The sequence below is a fragment of the Kogia breviceps genome, chromosome 9 (genome assembly GCF_026419965.1).
Source record: "Kogia breviceps isolate mKogBre1 chromosome 9, mKogBre1 haplotype 1, whole genome shotgun sequence".
NCBI lineage: Eukaryota > Metazoa > Chordata > Mammalia > Artiodactyla > Physeteridae > Kogia > Kogia breviceps.
In genome coordinates this window covers 18,796,973-18,818,486 of record NC_081318.1, presented here as the reverse complement: position 1 = coordinate 18,818,486, position 21,514 = coordinate 18,796,973, and the positions used below count along the sequence as shown (strand labels likewise).

At 39.1% G+C, this 21,514-nt stretch overlaps 1 protein-coding gene across 2 annotated transcripts in view; it reads left to right on the top strand.

The window, feature by feature from the left end:
* LRGUK (leucine rich repeats and guanylate kinase domain containing) overlaps positions 1–21,514 on the top strand; it is a 114,829-nt gene that overhangs the window by 88,670 nt on the left and 4,645 nt on the right. The window contains exons 16-19 of one of the 2 annotated variants that reach the window (XR_010842080.1): positions 4,126–4,265; positions 12,286–12,374; positions 14,262–14,334; positions 20,306–20,454. Coding sequence is in view for 1 of the 2 variants with exons in the window: in XM_059074411.2 (XP_058930394.1) it covers positions 4,126–4,265; positions 12,286–12,374; positions 14,215–14,334; positions 20,306–20,454 (498 nt within the window). In the remaining variant the exon portion in view is untranslated. Of the gene's footprint in view, positions 1–4,125; positions 4,266–12,285; positions 12,375–14,214; positions 14,335–20,305; positions 20,455–21,514 lie in introns of both variants that reach the window. The other variant, XM_059074411.2, reaches the window with a different exon arrangement.

The window sequence follows — 21,514 nt, the reverse complement described above, 5'->3', positions numbered from 1 at the left end:
GCATGAACATTATTACTATAGGATAGCTTTCTACTATAAAAGCTTATTTTGCTATGGAAAATTATTATGGATATTATGTGAAATGATTATTTTTCTAGTTGCTATTATTCCTTTCTCAGAAGCACAGATAGTCAAGATTTATAAGATTTAATTCTGTCCTGGAAAAAATGGCTTCTTTTGGCCCCTTCAGTTTTGTGATAATACTTTCTAATGAACTGAGCGTTTCCCTTACTGAGAATTATGTAACTATCCTATTAAAAATAACTATTTTAAATTGTGTAGCAGATTTTTATGTTTTAATTTGCTTTTGGTCCTTTTTATGGTTACATATTTCAGCATTGAGACTTTTACAGGGATTTTTATAGCTATTTACATTTTACATATGTGTATGTATTTAATCATGGTAGTATAAATTACTCTTGCTAATTTAAATAAACCTCACTGCTACCAAAATAAACATGTTTTTTAAGCCCCATTTGAGTGGGAAAAAAGTGAATGATTCTGGCTATCTGAGAACTTTTGTATGTAAATTAAAGCCTACTTCCAAGTCATACATTTCCAAGTGTTTTCAAAGAGAGACAAACGCTGGTGCTGATTTTTTTTTTTTTTTTGGCAAAGTTTTATTTAAATGTTAATTTGGTCTCATGTTTTTAGACAGGAGATTGACTTAGTTGCTTTGCTATACAAGTAATCTTACTGCTGTAGAAAAATTGGTTATCAAAATAGGGATTTTTGTTTTTCAAAATATGTACAATATGACCCCCAAATTCTAATTTTATTGCTAGTTATTGAAATGGCTGGGTGCCTATAATATCAGATCATCAGTATCTTTTCTCTTCTCCTTTTTTGCAGTAAAGGGCCCTATATAGTCTGTGTCATAATGTGTTATGAAATATACACAAATGTTTTATCTTAGGTGCATGGCTTCTGCATTTGTTATTTTGGTTGGATTCTGTGGTTATTCTTTTAAAATGTTTTATACGAATATTATTTTAATTCACTTGACTGCAAAGAGATATAATTCTAAACAAAAGGTCTAAGTTATTTTGAATTAATTTGAGATGTAGTTCTGGTTGTTTCAGATATTTCATTTATTTCCTTTCTTACATTTGGTAATGATACCAATCCATAAAATAACTTGAAAATCTGTCATGCATCATTAATTCACTTATGCTTCATTGTAGGTGTTTAAGTAAATGTAACTAGCTTATGTACCAAAGAACTTGGTAATTTTTGTGGAGTGTACAGTAACTTATATATAGAATTTAATGTTGCCTCAAGGTTGACTTTTAGATACTTTGAATAAGATCACTTTAAGAAACTTCATTGCAGGGTATTATAACACTCGTAACTGTGTTGTTTTTTTAAATTGAGAAGTAAGATCTCTTGTTCATTAATGTATTAAGACATTCGAAACTATATTAAGAACTGTATGAAACTCTTTATTATAGGAGTCCGAGTCCCTAAAGTGGTAGTATTACAATGTAGTTTAATAGTAATCTAAACATGTTATTATTACCCAAATTGTTTTGTTGCTGAGAAACCATTAAGACATTAAACTGTTGAATTACAGCTGCATTGTATCATCAGATAGAACTTGGCTTGTTTCCTTCCTAGTACAATTGGCTTACGTCTGAGAAAGCTGGAAGAAGGAACCCTGACACAAAAACATATACTATATTTTAAATAAGCTTTTATACATAGAGAGGGTCATTTCTATGGAAATTATATAAAATACCTTCTATTTCTTTAAATTTCATCTTTTTTTTTCAAATTCATTTGGTCTTTTTCACAATGCCCTGTTCTTAGAGTCCCATCAAGAGGACAAGTGTTTTGGTTTTGTTTGTTTGTTTGTTTTTTAAAGAGCATAAGATTCAGCCCTTCCATCTCTTTTTTGGTTGTTAGTTTGTTTGCCTTGTTTCAGCCATGCTGAATTCTTTACTGTAATTCAGTTGTGTTAAGCATGCTTCTGGGTCTTTATACAAAGCCACTCTCTCTGCCTGATATGCTTTTGCCCCAGATATTTGAATGCCCTCCTTCTTTATGACTTTAGATCACTGTGCAGATGTCACTATCTGAGGGCGGACTTCCTTTGGCCATCATGCTGTCTCTCACTCTATCTCCTTATCTGCCTGCCTGGTCCTTCATCACACTTATCACTACTACCTGACATTATCTGGTGTTATTGTCTGTCTCCGACATTAGAATGTAAGTCCCGCAGGTCAAGGACCTTTTATTTACTGCTGTATCCCAACACCCAGAGCACTGTCTGGCACATAGTAGGTGCTCAACCGATACAGGTTGAATGGCTTTTCCATTATGAAGATTTAGCAGAGTATGTTTCCACATAATAATCGTGTCCTGTTACCTCTGTGATTGTTTTGAACATAATTACTTCAATGTTCCTTTCCAGAATGCTCTATCACCTGGAATTCCTTGGCTGTGGATTCACCCATCTGTTTCATCTTCTGAGTCTCTCGCCCTCTCTCAAGACTGGTGCTGGGTTGTGGAGCTTTAGGCTTCCCTACCATGGTTCAATACTTTTACTTGTCTGCAACACCTTTTACCTACTTTTAAAAAAATTTATTTGTTTATGGCTGTGCTGGGTCTTCGTTGCTGCACGCAGGCTTTCTCTAGTTACAGCAAGCAGGGGCTACTCTTCGTTGAGGTGCACGGGCTTCTCACTGCAGTGGCTTCTCTCGTTGTGGAGCACGGGCTCTAGGTGTGCGGGCTTTGGTAGTTGCAGCACATGGGCTCAGTAGTTGTGGCACACGGGCCCTAGAGCATGTGGGCTTCAGTAGTTGTGGTGTATGGGTTCAGTAATTGTGGTGCACAGGCTCTAGAGTGTGCAGGCTTCAGTAGTCGTGGTGCGTGGGCTTAGTTGCTCCGCAGCATGTGGGATCTTCCCGAACCAGGAATTGAACCCGTGTCGCCTGCAATGGCAGGTGGATTCTTACCCACTGGACCACCAGGGAGGTCCAGCTTGTACCTTCTTTTTATCAGCTGGGGATTGCCACAGTTTGGTAGGGGTTCAATTTCAGATTCCATACCAGCACACAGCCCAGGAGTAGAGGTCTGATTTCCCACGGGTGTCTCCACCCTCAGTCCAGGTGAGACTGTGCCCAGGCTAAGTCCTGAGGTCTGTGGGCTGAGATTTCCAGACACTCCCTTTCCAACTTCTCGCCTAATAGAGAGCCCAGGCCTCGTAAATTAAGCACACAGGGGACTGGCCTCGCCTCTCAGTCCAGAAACCTCAGCCCCTGAGGTGCTCTCTGACCTCTTGGCATCAATTTTCCACTCCTCTGACTTGGAATCTTCACTTCACTTCCAGCCCCTGGAAATTTTTCTTGCTTGGTTTCAGTTTTGCTATGTGATAAAAACAAATTTCTGTTATATATTATCCACTATTTATTTTGTCTTGGGTGGGGATAGCTTCCCACATCTGCTCGGTCAGCCATATTGGCTAGCGTAGATGTGGAGATTATTTATTTTGGCATTTTTATAGCAATACTGAAAGTGTTGATGTTCCTAATAAATCCAAAGGTATGGGCCCGCTCTACATGAGCAGTGATAGAAATTTAGATTCTTCATATTCTAGGCCTCTGGACATTCTGATGTTTTACAGGGAACATTAGACAGTATTTATGTGTAAATTCTGTTAAATACTGACCTCATCATCCACTCCATTCTTTTAAAAAGTTTTTTCTTAGTGTTGCATGATGATGATGATGATGATTTTAGCCTTTTAAGACAATTTTGTCAAATGGAAAGTAATTATAAAGGGGACTTTTCACTTGCGTATCTGAAAGCCATTGTTTTTGTCAAGTTTTACTTCCTTTAATTCCATTCATAAGTCTGTATTATTTGAACACTAAGGGTACTCCCAGGACATGTCTACTAGGTGCTGCAGGCTGACTTTATAATTTTCAATAATTATTATTATTGTTATCGTGTTCTGAGACATAAATTTTTAGTTATCTTACTTTCAAGTTGAAATGCACAGACTTTAAGTATACACTTTGTTGTGTTTGGGCAAATCCAGGTATAAAACATTCACTTACTTCAGAAAGTTGCTTTATCCAGTTTTATGCCTTTTATTTTAAACTTTACTTTTTTCCCTAACAGATATTCAGAAACCTCAGCTGAAACCTGAAAAGACTTCTGAGAAGTTTAGAGCTTTGAGTGAGTTTGAGTCCCTGGATTTTGCAGACAGAAACTACTTTGTGAAATTATGGGCCAATCTTTCAGGCAAAAACATGCCAACGGTAAGAAGGGATAGAGGGGTGAGGGAAGCTGTAACTGAGCATTACAGAAATCCGATAAAAAGGGCATTGGATATTTCAAGGCTATTAAGTTTCACCAAAACTGTCCTCTGACTGGTGTCAGCTGAAGACAAGTTTTTTCCCCCTCTTTCTACACCTCTAAGAATAGGCATGGGTTCTAAACACAGAATATACAGTGTAGATTTTTTTGAGTGTCTTTCCCCCAGGCTCCTAGTGGAAGTTCTGACACTCAGTTCTCCTATTTAACAAGCATAGAAAAGAACTACATAGAATTAATCCTGTAGAATATGTATTTCAAGGGAAAACTTGCTTTACTGTTGGGATATAATTTTGAGTATTCTTGTGCTGAGCCTTCAAAGTGAGTCCACTCAAAGAGTCCATGTCTTATAACCTTGCAGTACTTAGACCCATCCTATGACTCATTTTGGATCCCGTTCTTTGAGAACTCAGAGAAGTCAGGATATGCGGAAGTTGGCCCTACCTTCGTATTAGGTCACGCTCTTTTCTGTTTGTGATGGCTTTTCTGTGACGCTCTGGGAACACAGGGACCCAAATCGTTGCCATTGCCTCAGAAGCGACAGAACTTCCGATTTGGTTGTCAACTCCTTGGTCGTGTTTCCCTAAGCCTTGCCTGTTCTAAACAAATAATCACATCGTCTTCTAAAGTCAGAACCATAGGCAGTGGTCACAAGAATCAGACTGGTTACTTCAGATAAAAAGTCTAGGGCCGTGGTGTACATGGGCATAGCTATACGTTCTGCTCTGATTAAGTCGTAAGAATGGGATGTTTGAAGTACAAGGAACAGATACCCGTTAAAGTCACCTTAAGTAAGAGGTAGTTCCGTTATTTAAAAAAAATATGATGAGTGGATTCACAGTGCATCGTGAGCAGGGATGAAGTACAGATCTCACAGGAACCAGAAATAGAATTGGAAAGTGCCTCCCAAAGGCATCACGTTCCTCTCATCTCTGCTTCTATTTTTCCTGTACCCTGTTGTCCTCTCTCTCCTGGCTGGCCTCCTCCTCTCACTCAGCTTCCCTCCCACATAATTTGAACTCATTTGCACACGTGCCAGCCCTGACTCATCATGGCTCTCTGCCTGTGGCTCTATGCCCACAATTCCTGGCCACTTCTCTCTGTCTCTTCAATTCATACTGTGGAAAGCAAAGCAATCTAATTGGCACGGCTGGACTTTTTAGCCATACCACACAGATCAAATTAAACTGCTTGTCCTGTCACCTGTGGCAGGGCAAAAGGCAGGGCCACTTGATACAGATTCTGGCTTCTTAGAAGCAGCAGGGGATGGGTGCACTCTAAACATCTAAAAATAATATAAATTTGTACCATGATACTGGAGTACAGGAAATACCCTATTTATTTATCCAAAATAAATTAAATCTGGAATTGTTCCCACCTACCAGGATCTGTGGGAAATCAAATATCAGTCATTAGGAGTGGGCATCACCCCCATTCTTTGGATTAAGTTCAAGAATCCTGAGGTTTATGTCATCCTAGAAACTCAGGGAGGGGCCTCTGGTCTCCAGACTATCGTGGTTACCATGGAGATGTTCCTTGTCTGAAAACCCGAGTTCCATTCTGAGCCTGGGGCTCTGGTATTCTCCAGATCCTCTCCTGCTCCTACGTCCACCCAGTGCCGACCCCCAAGATCTCGCCACACCCTGGGAGCGCACTCGATGTGCGGAGCCCATCAGCCTCTGTCCTTGCAGTCCTGGGAAACCCAGCTCTTTTCAAGTCAGTCTACCACTTTCTCTCTGCACCTGCTGTCCTGTACAGCTTTATGCTTCTTGGAGCTTAGACTTTCAAATATAAGGTCTTTTATTAACCTCCCAGGACATGGCATAGCCAGACTGTACAAACTCCAGAGCACACATCCTTGGCCACCTTTATTCTTTTTTTTCTTATTTTTTTTTTATTTTTTAACATCTTTATTTGAGTATAACTGTTTTACAATAGTGTGTTAGTTTCTCTTTTACAACAAAGTGAATCAGTTATACATATACATATGTTCCCATAACTCTTCCCTCTTTTGTCACCCTCCCTCCCACCCTCCCACCTTTATTCTTTAACGATAAGTCCGTGCCTTGACAACCAGAGCCAGCTCGTGTCCCAGGTAGACTGTCCTGCAGCACAACATCATACACACCGATGAGAAACACACCGTTGAGTCACACCCTCTGCCTGTTAGTGGGCGTCCGTGATTTATTTAAATATGACAAATCTGAATATTACCTGTTAGAAAATTTTCAGGCCTAATTAAAGATAGCTTTTCTTTTTTTTTTTTTAAGATTTTTTTTTTTAATGTGGACCATTTTTTTTAAAAGTATTGAATTTGTTACAATATGGCTTCTGTTTTATGTTTTGGTTTTTTTGGCTGCGAGGCATGTGGGATCTTAGCTCCAGAACCAGGGATTGAACCCACACCCCCTGCACTGGAAGGTGAAGTCTTAACCACTGGACCTCCAGGGAAGTCCCTAAAGATAGCTTTTCTCTGGTCAAGGGCACTCAGGTACCCAGGAGCAAGGACAGAGGAATAGATGAAAAACACACACACAACACACACACATAGTGGGTTCTCAGCTGTAATTCATCTCCAACATCTCAATATAAAACTAATGAACAACAACAACAAAAAAAAACAACAACTAATGAACAGTATGGGGCAGCTGGAGAGTGGAGGGTATGATAAAAACGCAGTGCGAGAGTAGAGGGGCCACCGTGGTGGTGGGAGGGGAGCAGGTATGTGGACCACATGTTGTCAAAAATTCTCATGAAATTTTAACATGTCCAGTGTCACTCCTTACCTGTTGTCACCTCCCTGAGAAACTGTTCAGCCCCCATAATCCAGGGCATCTAGAGCCTAGTGTAGAAATCTACTGTGTCCTGTGTTAGAGGGTGGGCAGATATAATGTAACAGTAGTTTCATAGAAAAGCAAATCAAATCCCCCAAGAACCAACAGATTCACCCCTCAAAAATTAGAGCAAAGATAGTACTTAATTGTCAATGTCATATATATGGGGTGAACTTGCCTAAGATTATTTTTAGTACCTCGTTTTCTTGTAAAGATTATGAATTCAATGCTATTTTGAAATTTTAAGTATTTATCAAATTTTAAGATATTTTGTAAGTTATTAACCTCTTGCCTAGCCATTATAATGCTGCAAAATGAGCAAAACCTTTTTAAGATCATCACCACAGAAGCTTTAGTGAGATATTATGATTATATTGGAGGCCATAAATAGCCTTTATACGTCACTGATAGTTTGGAAAGGGCTTTTGTGTAAATTGTCTCATGTACCCGTTATTGCAACCCTTAGGAGACGTTGTTATTCGTTTACTTTCCCAACATAAATCCCTATGTATTTTTGGAACTTTATGGTGGATTGAGGAAAGTAATTGCAACTATCTCTGTCAAAAACCTATATCATAAATCTTCCAAAAAAAAAAAAAGAAAGAGATGTTTGTGCTTTTCGGGGGTCTTAACTGTAGATTTAATGTGTTCATATTTACCTGTAGAAACTATCAAGAGAGCCATTTGAGAGTGATGGACTAAATAGGAATTCCCATTGTCAATGCTTTTTTGGTCCTGTTTCTTTCAGAAGCACCCTTTCCACTTATGTTAAACACTGCATTCTTCCTGAAACCTACCTTAAACTCACTGCATATGTGAGGTCTTTCAGTTTACCCCCTCTATTCTAATATTCTACTCTTTCCTTGTGTGTGGTTTGTCACCACGTGCATGTCAAGATGTGATTACAAAATAACAGAGCTGGTTTTGTGTGTGTCTTCTGAAAACCAGCCCTATTCCTGGGTAGTCACATAGCCACATGTCATAACTGGTTGGGTAAGTGTATATTTATGTGTGTGTTTGTGTGAAGATTTTTTTGCTGTGGAATTATTGTGAGCAGATCTTTGCCTTCTAGGAGAAGCTTGATTTTCAGAACTTCAATTGTATCTTTTTCTCCAACCAGCTCCTCTGATCTCCTTAGGGGACAGCCTTACTCCTGAGGCAGGCCAAGTTACTGAAAGCCAATTTTCTAGAAAACAAATTGCTGAATGACCAATTCATTCAAAGCCAGTTTAGTGAATGTATGTGTGTGGCAGATGAGGCCAGTGCAATCCAAAAAGCACCCAAAGATATGAAGGCCAGTGAGAAAGTGGGCCTGTAATGACAAAATATTGGGCCCCATGTCTACTAAGCACTATTTTCTTTCACTACTGTGAGGCAGGTCAGCTCAGGGAGCTTGTCAGAGATTACACAGCTTAGAAGTGTCTATTTCGACTCCAAGAGAAAAGTGCTTTCTTCTCAGTTCATTTTTCAGGGCATGGTGTTCAACACTATATTTATTAGCTGGGATAACACTATAAAGAGATACTTCTCTTATCTGCCACCTAGTTACCAAGTGGTACAGTTCATGTAGGACCCGCAGTCCAAGTTGCCTTTTTCAAGATAATGAATTGGTTTCCTGTTATTCTCTGAAGGTGACCAACTAATTTTTAAATATCATTTGTAATCATTATGATTTTGATTTGTGCATATTGAAGGCTATCCACCCACTGCATTTTTTATCCTTATTGAAACTCAAGTTATTCTACCTTTGGCCAGCTAGAGCTTCTGCAGGTTGACACCTGTGTCCTTTTAACATGACCCATCTTGCTGGTTGGTATGACAAGATAGTCTATGCTCTTTTGTTCATTACCTGTCCTAGACCTGGAATCAATCTTTTGTCCAAGAAGTCTTGGTTTCTTCAAGTGGGAGATGGTTGTACAAGAAAGAACACATCATGGTTGCTAGGAATGCCCATTGCTCTTGGGGTGGCCATTGTTTCTAGGCCTAGTCTGTGGATAGATAAAATATTTCATGAGTTCAAGTTAATATTTCCAATTTGGATTCAAGACTTCAGGATTTTTACTTAACTCCTTCTCTGTTACATATTTTTTCATTTCTCCACACTGAGAGTCCTGCTTCTCGAAGATAGAGGTGATGATAGAATTATAATATCTTACTAAATTTCTCGTTTGTTTTAATCACATTACACACAGAAGAGTCTCAGAATAACAATACTAAATACTACCAGCACCATTATAAAAACTGAAAACAGTTTATAAAAAAGTTTTTTTACAAATGTTGCTTCCGCCATTGTTTGTGATTACGTTATAGCTATACTATCAGAGCATGCCCTCATATCCTCTCTCCCTTTTAACTCTCATTTTGTCTTAGTTATCAAATACCTTCATACTTAATACTCATCATGAGACCTCAGGTCAGTGTCTCTCTAGTTGTTTTATTGCCTAAGCTTATTCTCTACTAGATACAGAAAGGGCTGTGGGAAAAATATTTCCTGCATTCTTGCCCGTTGATAACAGTCTGTTACACTTTACACTTGAATTGTAGTTTTTAGTGTCTATACTGTTTCTTTGTTTTGGTTTACTTTATCAAGATCTCTTATTGTTGATATGTTGGACCTTCTGTCTATCTTAAATATTTGTCATTTTCTCTTGAATATTTTTACCTCTTTCTTCATTTTTTTTTGAGGTTCAAGTTTTTCCTTCATTTTCTACTTCTCTTAAGTCATTATTTGTTGTGTTTATTCACTCTTGTATTTCTTCTAGTTTAGTTTTCATTTCCTAAGTGACTTTTCCCCGTATATTCTAATTCTTTCCTGAGTTCCAGCACCTCATTTGTGAGTTTGTAAAATGGTAATTTATTTGTTCCTTAATGTTTTGTGTCATTTTCTTAATGTCTTTTAGTTTATTTTAAAATCGTAGATTACAAATTTTTATCTGTTGCCCCTTCATTGTGTACAGAGATGTTATTCTCCTTTTCCTCTTATTTCTTATAATAACTTTGCATTGGATTTGACTGGAAAATTTCTCATTTTTATGTGAAATTCATTTTCTCAAACATATAGAAGGAAGGTGGTTTTTTTCAAATAGTATCAAGGTATATGGCAGTTTCCTTCCTGAGATTTCCTGGCTCTGTTCCACTCTCCCACTTTGGTCTAGATTTCCTCTTTCCTATGTCTCTGTTTGCTCTTTCCCAATTAATTTTTATTCCACCCCCATCAGCTTTTTTTTAGTGTAAAACCCTGTCTTAGAAGGAAGCCCTAGTGAATTAGTTTCAAGAATTCACAGTTGATCCAGCTCCTGCAGAACTTACTGTGGACCCCTTATTCTTACCTACTATTAGAATGGAAACAACCCCTCCTGTGTTTCAGCCGTGGTTTCCAAATTGTCGTGCTGTGTTTCCTAGTGAATACTTCTTAGCTATCTTGGGGTTCTCCTGTTCTCAGGTCTTTTAGTCACCCTGTTGCTTTCTTTGGCTTCCTCTTACATAGACACTGGTACCATGCAGGTGTTGTGGTTATTGTCACCTGTATTGGGGGGTTTGAGGAGAGCTTGTCAGCTAGTTTTCTTATAAATGTTTGATATGTTTTCATTTTGCTATTTAGTTGCTATATCTGTTTTTACGTGGAAATTCTGGAAGGTCCAAAAACTATGCTTCCACTACCACTGTCATCTTCCCAGTCATGATATAATTTAGATCAAGGATCAACATAGGAAAAAAATAAGGATGGTATAAAGTAAAATCACAATAGAAAATGTATATACTAGTATAGAGTGATTTGGGGAAAAAATAATAACAAATCAACATGAGAATAAGACAGTGGATTTAGTTGATATGTAGTACTTTTATAGTAATATGAGACAATGTAGATGTATTTATGGAACTATTTAAAATACAGTTTTTAAGTGGTAAAATGTAAGTAGAGTTTGTTTCTTCCTTTCTTATCCCATTATAAATCCCCTCCCTCCTACCCAGCAGACATTTTCTTCTCATTATGCTTACACAGAACCACAGAGATAATGGTCAGGGGAACAGTAAAATGGTCTTGGCAATCAAATATCCACCTGAGAGGCTGTGTTCAATGAGTCTGCATGTTAGCTCTCGTGTCATGTGTCTAAGGAACAATTTCAAAAGCTTGACCTAGAATTTCTCAACAGCATGTATAGTTATAAAACAGCATGTGCTATCTTTGGTTTTTTCCTCTTTTCAGTTGCCTTTTTACACCAGATTATAAACCTTTTGAATGCAGAGACTATGTTTTTTTTTTCTTTTTTTTTTTTTGGCTGCATTGGGTCTTAGTTGCAGCATGCAGGGTTTTTTGTTGCGGTACACAGGCTTCTCTCTAGTTGTGGCATGTGGGTTTTCTCTCTCTAGTTGTGGCATGTGGGCTCCAGAGCATGTGGACTCTGTAGTTGTGGCACGTGGGCTCTCTTGTTGAGACGCACAGGATCAGTAGTTGTGGTATGAGGGCTCTCTAATCATGGCCCGCAGGCTTAGTTGCCCTGCGGCATGTGGGATCTTAGTTCCCTGGCCAGGGATCAAACCCGCATCCCCTGCATTGATTGGAAGGTGGATTCTGTACCACTGGACCACCAGGGAAGTCCCAAGACTATATTTTTTGTATCTATGTATCCCCATAATCAAATGCTCACCAAGTATTTAGTGATGGCGATGGGGTGTTGGTGCAACACGGGAGGAAGACCTCCCAATCTGTCCTATTTCAGGATCATACTTAACGTCGTTGGATATATTCAATCAGTTAGTTACTAGGTGTGCTAAGATCTGGTAAAACTAAAAAGACAATAATAGTCTGTATCCTTGAGAGATAATCTCATTAGAAAGATAAAAATATATATATAAACATGATATCTTAATAAAAAATTGCCTCATTATTATTTAGATGCCAGATAAAAGTTTACATATTAAATTGTAGTCTTCATAAAAATATTTCTATTTTATTTATAAAGTTTTCTTTCTTTCCACTGAACAAATATTGTTTTTTAGGCCTATGTTTTTTCCCTTTTTATTTCCACGCATTTGGCATTCTTGAGCAAGAAGACAATGATTATAGCTATTTTAATCATCTGACATATTTTTAACATTAATATAATTTTAAATCATATTTCTTGCCTAGGAAAGAGAGTCTATGGCGAGACAGTATGAGACAGCCCGGCAGGCCCTAATGGGAAAGACGCCTCCTCATCATACATTCCTATTTCAAAGGTAGTGATTTATCACATTTATTTACACCTGGGCATCTTTAGATTGATTTTTTAGTATCCAAATATACCAAATGAATCTTAAATCATCAATACAAACAGGGACCTTTGTACTAAAATGGACCCAGTGGTTCAGTAGTAAACCTAGTTCTAGAAGTTGTATTTCCCTTTCATTTATATATTTTTTTAAAGGCACAGTATACTCACAGCTACTAGAAACTGATGATTTTTTGCAGTCTTTGAAGACTGCAAAGAATGATATTTCTGGTGGTGTTTGAATATAAGTATCAGCCTTCGCCAAGGCTTTGATGATGGAAGGTTAATTATATCCTGTTGAATATCCTATACTCATCCTTCTGAATCTCAAAAAGTAGTTAATGATTTGTGGGATCATTTGTTTAATGTCTCCTTTCCACATTAAACTGTAAATTCCATCAGGATGGGGACCATTGTATCTTTAGTAAGCCATGAATTCTTAGTCCTTAATATGCAATGTTTCACTTAGTCCCTGATGCATACTAGAGGCTTCATAGATACTAGTGGCTATAATAATTATTGTACTATTAATTATTACATGTGAAGAGGTACATTTAGACTTTAAGATTTACTCAAAGTGAATAACCACAATGTTTATGAAATGTTTGTGTTTTATTTTCTCATGAATGTTATAGGCTTCAGTATTCTGAATTCTCTTTTCTGTGTGACCTTTTGGAAAATTTGAGTAATAAAGTGAAATTCCTGTTTTCAGAAAGTCTCTAAGAGCACTGACAAGACCTTAATTATAGTGTTTTAAAGAGCTTTTTAAAGTGCGGTGAGTCGAGGAAGCAGAATAAAAAAGCCATTTTAAAATGTTTTTCAATTTCACTTCTTTATTGTCTGCAATATTAAGCGATCTGTTAAAAATCTTTAACCAATAAAAATTAAGTTTTGTCTTTGTCTGCTATATAGCAAAAAAAGTGTGGTTAATTTTCTCCACATTGGTAAGCTATCTTTGGATAGTCTGATTCAAAAGGCAGGCTGTGTGGAATATACAAAGTTCTACTGGGAGGATGGGAGGGTGGTGGCCAGGAGATGGGCACTGTCCCCCAGAGCAGCTAAAGCTGGGGCCTGTGTGACTTCTCAGCAGCAGAGCGGCCATGCCTATTGAAACACTGGACACTAAGCTGTTTTAAATCTGAGCTCCAAATGGGTTATACTAGGGCAGAGGTATGCTTTGAATTTTCATGCATTTATATGCAGTCGGGCTACTTTGCACATAGCAACTCTATTTAGCAAGTCTAGAGTGAATAGTAGTAGGATTTATTCACTAAAAATAGTTAATGATTCTTTTCAAGTCACTCTGGGGAAACAGGCTAGTATAGATGAAAAATAGATATTTTATGCTAGAGTTTGGTTGAAAGTACAATATTAGAATTTTTGTAAATATTTTATTCTGGTATTATTTCAAAGCATTAGATTATAAACAAAACTGGAAAATATCTATTTCAGTTTTTATAGCAGTTGATATATTGCTGGACGTCACATAACAAATGAATGAGCGTTTACAATTGAATATGTACTGATCAGTAGGAAGAAAATCTGTTTATATTAATGTCTTAATTGATAAGGAATATTCAGAAAAATATAAATTTGCTTAATCTACAAATTAGAATGTAATAATGCCAATGTCTAAGGCAAGCTCTGACGTGAATGCTTATGAGTATATATATTACATGATTGCAGATAGGTTTTATGGTGTATGCATTTACTTGGGACCTGTAAAGGTCAGTATTTAGGTATTACATGTGTGTATGCTTGGTATTATTACAAAATTCTGTGGATTTTTTTTAAATTTCCAATTTCAGGGGGCTTGTACCAGCACCCATCATCAACAGTCTACGTTATTTTACAGCTTTAGAACTAAAGAAAAGTTTTGACCTTTATGGAGATTACTTTAAAACTCCCTTTGGACCTTCTGAAAAGAGGTGAGTTGAGTTTTATTGGATAGAATAAGTTATTTTCCGCTGGTTAGTTAAAATGATGGCACACATCCTTAGACTTCAGGGAATTCCTAAAGCTGGGAAGCAGGGCCCCAACTCCCACCATGGAATTTGAATAGAATAGATCCTGGCCCTCTAGGGAGGGCACAGGCTTATAACCTAGGTTCACTGGAACCTAAGAAGCTTCTCTTTGGGACTTTGAAGCTTGAGGGAGTGACACACTGATGCAGGGGCAGTTAGAGATCATTCAAGTCACCACTGGTGGAATAATCAAGAATCCACTGTGGAGCGCAAGCAATGGTGTCTGCCAGTCTCTTCCTGTATTGCAACTTGGCTGTGTTCTTGCCACCTAGCTTACCTTTGCTCTTGCCAGGTTTAAAAACCTGGTTCTCTAGTTTTCCATTAAATCTATAAACTACCAAATAGCTTTTCAATAACTCTCTTTTTGATATCTAAACCCCTTATAGACCAGATCAGACCCTTCACCACTGATTTTAGTGCTTGGCTTTTGTGGGTATTCTATTACATGCCATTTCTACTCAAGCTGTTTCTGCCACTACCATTGACTATGTCTCTGTAGGTCTTGAATCTGCACTTCCCAAGCAAAGATCTGGCTGGTTGAGTCAATCACTATCTACTACGGGTGCCACTCTTGAGTAGAATCTCTAGCCAGAGCCCTCATAGGTAACAGGCTGGTCTATAGATTTGTTGCCCTTAGGTCAAGCAACCATCCTTTATCCAATCATCTGTGGCCAGAGCAGCGACAGAGAGTCAAGTAAAGAACTCTTTAGAAGGGGCCCATGGGTTTGGTCTCTCTTGAATGCATGGCAACAAAATTGACAAGAGTGACTGGAAGCAAGCACACTAAAGCATTAGCAATGGGTCTTCCTCTAGATTTATCAGTTATTTTTATTTTCTTCTTGATCTTTTTTTCTGTAACTTCTAAGTCGTCTGCACAGGATATATATGTTTTGTTTTTATATCCTAAAAAAATTATTAAAAATCCATGAGAATTTGATGAAATATTCAGTAAATGGGAAAAATTGGTCCTATAGATACAATTAAGTTTCTTACGTCACTGTATATGTTAAAACAAATTTTAGATAAATTATAAAGAGTTAAATACGAATCAATGCTTATAATATAAATGGTGTGTTAAAAGTCAGGTGTACATGTGTATCCAGCATAATATAGGTTTAAAAATATTCATGTGTATGTATAGAAAAAAAACACTAAAAAGATATATACCAAAGTAGTATCGATTATTATCTTCTACTGGTGGGATTGTGGCCAATTTTTATTTTCTTTGTTCTTCCCAATATTTTCAACAATGAGCATTTTATAATTTTTGAAGTATTAATATAACTTCAAAATGTCATTTTAAAAGTCTGCCACAGCAAAGAGATGGGTTTTTTTGGGTTTTTTTGTGTGTGTGTGGTGCGCGGGCTTCTCGCTGTTGTGGCCTCTCCGGTTGCGGAGCACAGGCTCCGGACGCGCAGGCTCAGCGGCCATGGCTCACGGGCCCAGCCGCTCCGCGGCACGTGGGATCCTCCCAGACCGGGGCACGAACCTGTGTCCCCTGCATCGGCAGGCGGACTCTCAACCACTGCGCCACCAGGGAAGCCCCAAAGAGATGTTTTTTTAGGGTGATGTGTCATAATGAGAATGTCAATTTTAAAAAGGAGTAATGCTTTCCTTTATTTCTGAGTTTTATTATTGTAACACTTTGGGTTTCCTTTCATAAATTCGATGATGAAAAACAACAGGCCCCACTAAATGGCCACCCAAGTCTGCACATCTCACTGGATACTAGAGACTCTAGATTATAGTTAGTGAACGAATTATAATGAGTGTTGAAACTGTAGATCTCTGGATTTTTAGTACAGTTAGGTAGCTTGATAGGAGTACACTGAGAGAAAGAGTATCTTCGTTTAGGCTGTTATAACAAATTACTGTAGGCTGAGTGGCTTAACCAGCAGACAGTTCTTTCTCACACTTCTGGAGGCTGAGAAGTCTGAGATCATGGGGCCCGTGTGGCCGGGTTCTGACGAGGGTCCTCTTCCCGGTTTGCAGATGGCTGGCTTCTTGCTGTGTCCCCACATGGTGGAAAACAGAGAGAGGAAGCAAGCTGTATTTCGTCTTTTCTTATGAGGGTACTAATCCCATTCATGATGGCTTCACCTCCTGACCTAATTACCTCTCAAAGGTCTCACCTCCTTATACCATCACATTGGGGGTTAGGATTCCAATATATAAATTTGGGCAGGGTGGGGTAGGGACACAAATATTCAGTCCATAGCAGAATTTTAAAAAAAAATTTTTTTTAAATGCCTACTAGGCTGCAGTGGGCTTATTTATCATCTGTTCCCACAGTGAAAAGGGTGGGTCAGACGTTCACTCAAGTCTGACCCTTCCCTCATGGTAACACATGTGCCTTTCAACCCAGCCACATTTTGACTCCTGACTTTCAAAGCATTTTCATTTACTCTTAATACTTCCTTTGATACAAAAGAAAAGTAATTATTTGAAAGGCAGAACTTGCTCTGTGATCCCTGTTTTGGTGTGTGTTTTAAATGAAGAGGTATTCTTTTCCAAAAATAAGAGACCAAAACATATGTGTTTCGGGTTGAATTGTGTACATAATTCAACTCCCCGCAAGTGTACGTATTGGAGTCCTAATCCCAGTACCTCAGTGTATGACCTTATTTGGAAGTAGGGTCATTACAGATGCATTTAGTTAAGATGAGGTCAGACTTGGGAAGGGTGAACCTTTAATCCAATATAATTGGTGTCCATATACAAAGGAGAAATTTGGACATACACACACACACACACACACACACACACACACACACACACACAGAGCAAGGGAGCTTGGGTGATGCAGAAGCCAAGGATGGTCAAAGATTGCCAGCAAAACACGAGAAGCTAGTAGAGAGACCTGGAACAGACTCTCGCTCACAGCCTCAGGAGGAACCGACCCTGCTGACATTGATCTTGGGCTTTTAGACTCCAGAATTGTGAGACAATGACTTTCAACCATTCGGTCCTCGGTACTTTGTTACGGCAACCCTAGCAGGCAAATAAAATATATATTAAAAATCCAGTGAAATTTTTGGTGCCATTTTCTTTCTAAGTTCCCTTCAATATACTCTATTTATATCATTTTAGAATTTGGCCATAAAATCTATGGATTATTGTTTATTACTAAAAGAAGGAAGAACATCTTTTTTTTTTTTTTTTTTTTTTTTGTGGTATGCGGGCCTCTCACTGTTGTGGCCGTGTCCCCTGCATCGGCAGGTGGACTCTCAACCACTGCGCCACCAGGGAAGCCCAGGAAGAACATCTTTATGCTTCTATAGTTTGGAATAAAAGATGTAACTCATAAAACCTAAATGTATCTAATGCTGTGTTTAGGGGGAAAAGACTCAGTCTAGTCATACTTCTAGAGAGAAGACCCCAAGCATGGCCCTTTTCCACTGCAAGGGTAGAGGAAAGAGTTGTTCAGTGACTGGAAAATCCAGATGTTGGCAGTGCTGGTCTCAGTTTATATACTTCTCTAGGAAGCGCTTCTTGGACAAGCTCACTTACCTTACGTGGAAGCAAGAAATTGGGAAACAAAGTTTTGTAGGAGCATGGGCGTTCTACCTGAAGGGGGTAGCATTCTGTGAGGGGGTCCAAAAGCTGTCGTCTAATAACAGGAAGACAGATCCAAGGACTCTGTCCAACCTAGTAAGAGGTATCCCCACCTTCAGGCAAGCCATTAGACTTCTCCAGTTGATAACTAGTAGTCAAAACTTCTAAGCAGAACCCATAGGCACAGGGAGATTGCCCCATCCTGGAGTATCCCTGCCTGGGAATGTTGGTGCCATCTGGCCCTGGCTGTAGTTGATAGGAAGCTTAGGTCCAGCGAGCAGCCCATGTCCATGCTCAGCGATATGGAAGCTTTCCAGGAGCACTGGTTCTGGATTCCAGCCATGAACTACCGCCCAAGAGCTGCAGCCTCTGCTTGCCATTCAGACACATTGGATGTGTCCGCTTAGTATGCCTACATCACCCACTGTATTTCATCCTGGGTCAAAGACAGGCCCAGAGAGCTAATTGGACTGTGTTTCCGGTGATAGAGCTCCTGGGAACATCTCATTGAGACTTGCTTCTACCCTTTACATCTCTGGTAGTCATAACATCATCCTGGTGAGATGTGGACACCCTCACTTAAATGACAGGCTTTATCTTGAATAGACCCAATTTGGATCAGCCTTTGCTACTGCTTTGTATGAACTGAAGTTAAATGTGGAATGTGAACAAGTGGAGGTCAACTTGAACTTGATCCTAGACTCGTACTTCTTTGCTGAGATGGGAATCATTATGTTGGAAATACAGAGAAGAAAGCATAATCATAGCCAACTACTAGGCTTTGCAGTAAACAATTATCTATTGATTTTCAACATTTAAAATCAACCTTTAGCTAAATTATGAAAAGACATAACTATGAATACAAAACTTAATACAATCAATTTTGACAGTAAAAATTTCCAGTGACAAAGTTTAGGAGGTGGAGATGGCAAGTGAGTATATATCATGTGCTGTTGATGGAACAAGAAATGGGGATTTTAAAATATGATACATGAGGATGTAGATCTGACCGATGGAGGAACTGAAAACAGTGATAGAACTGTTTGTGGGGAGAAAAATGGGGGGAGGTTATTAAGTGAGCTAAATCCTTTCTGATCATAGCAGAAATCTCTATCAAAGATATGTTTAAAACTGGCAAGTCAATAAAAGTCAGTGACATGTTATTTAGAAATAATTATTTTAAATAATTGTCAGAATATCTAAAAACATTTAAGAATGGTTGGCTCTCAGAATGAAATTGGGGTCACTGTTACTTTCTATCTTAAGCCCTTCTATATGACTTAATTCTAACTATATGTATTTAGTAGGCTGATTAAAGTGTTAATGAAATGTTTTTAAAGAAATGAGTAAAATCGCAGAAGAAAAGATGAATATATTTTAATTATATAAACATTTTAAGTTGCTCTAGGTCCAAAACAAATTAAAAAGGAAAACAGGAAGCTATATAAAATATATATTAATAACATATACTATATATGATATATAGTATATGTAACATCTAACATATATAATATATTGAATATAATATTCATATATGTTATTTTATATTCAATATATAATATATTCAATGTATAATATATACAACATATATATTCACAAAAATGATATGGAAAACATTCCAATCCTCAAAAGAGAAATGAAGAAAAGAGGTAAATAGTTCACAAAAGCGGATTAATAAATTCAATAAATAATGTTTAATCTTGCCATGAACAAAGCTCAGCTGTTCACAGGGCTTCCTCTGCAGGATGAGCTCTGCCTCAGTGGAGCTGCTTCCCCCAGAGGAAGCCAGGAAGCAGGTGGAGCCCAAAGGAGAGCAGCCGACTGGTAGGAAGCCCACTGGTCCAGACGCAGAGACTTCAGGCACCCAGGTCACACCCCAACCTTGTCCAAAAAAGGGGGACAAAAAACTAGCCTTAGGTATGCCCAACGTGTGGTCCAGATCAGGCCCCCTAACACGCTTTCATTTTTCTTTGTCCTTGACATAGCAGGGACTGCCCTATATAGATTGCACTTGATTCTGAAGTCCTAGGAATTAGGATCCATGCCGGGCTCATCTTGTTTTATAGACTCCAGCACCTCTCAGGATGCCTTGCTCTTAGAAGATGTTCAGTGATGTTTTGTATAATGGATGAGAAGTTTATGCTAATATATGCAGTACTTAACATGTCAGCTGCTAATAGGTCTTGGTACCTATGTATCATTGAAAACTTTAGTTCAACAGAGATATGTTTGCAAACTACTGAATGATTTGACAAAGATATGATCATATGGCCATTGATGGTATTTCATCTCAAAGATACATTCATTTTTCATTTTTCAGTGGCATGGATTCCAGTGATTCCATGAAATACTCTGCATTATTTGAGTCTTGTCCATGGTCAAAAGACTTGCCTTTTCAGCCTCCAGAAGACAGAGTTTATTCACACCCAGAATCAACAATAGGTGATATTGAGGATCAGGCCCTAAAAGGTATGAGTCATTTACATATCGTTCTCATAGAAAGATTAATATTATATCTATTTCCCACTGTCTTTCTGTTTCTGATTTTTTTTAAATTAAATGAGTGTTTAAAGTGAGAAGCTCTCCTTTGAGGCGGGATGGGTTATTTACCCCCCATTGTAATAGATGAGAAACAAAGTTAAAAAGGATCAGGGGGGCTTCCCTGGTGGCGCAGTGGTTGAGAGTCCGCCTGCTGATGCAGGGGACACGGGTTCGTGCCCCGGTCCGGGAGGATCCCACGTGCCGCTGAGCGGCTGGGCCCGTGAGCCATGGCTGCTGAGCCTGCGCGTCCGGAGCCTTTGCTCCGCGACGGGAGAGGCCACAGCAGTGAGAGGCCCGCGTACTACAGAAAAAAAAAAAAAAAAAAAAGGATCAGGAACGTGCCCAAGGTTACTTAGCTACTTAGAGTGGACCGCTGCTCTGCCCGTCTGGCCACACTGCCTGCAGGGCTGTTCCGGGTTGAGGGGCACGTGCTCTCGAAAGGAGGTTTTAGCAACTTGGGCTGCATTCAGTGAAGGCGAAGAAACGCAGGGAAGTTTTCATATCACTGGCCAGTCCCCTGCTCTGGGGGTCTGGCGGAACCCTGGCGGTTTGGGGTCTGAAGGACCAGGCCAGCCCCTCCTCTTCACCTCCTTTTACCCCTCGCTCCCCAACAGACTCGTGAGTGCACGTCTCCTGGCACAGACAGGGTGGCCATCGCTCTTTTGTCTCTGGCGATGGTCATATAGAACATTGAGTAAAGACCTTAAACAGTGTGGGGAGACTGAAGGGCTGGAGGTGAAAATGGAAAAGGGGGAGAGCAACCCATGATGGGGCTCTGTGAGCAAGCGATAGAGGAATGAATAAATTGGGGGGAATTCTCTAGCGCCTGGAGGCTAGGAAGAGCCACCATCGGTAGCCTGCGGGGGTGGGGTGGTCTGCCTGAGGCTGGAAGAAGACTTGAGGATCCCCTGCTCGCTCAGGTGACCGCGGGAGCCAGAGAGTACAGACGGGTTAGGTCGCCAGGGCCAATAGGACACAGTAGGTGGCA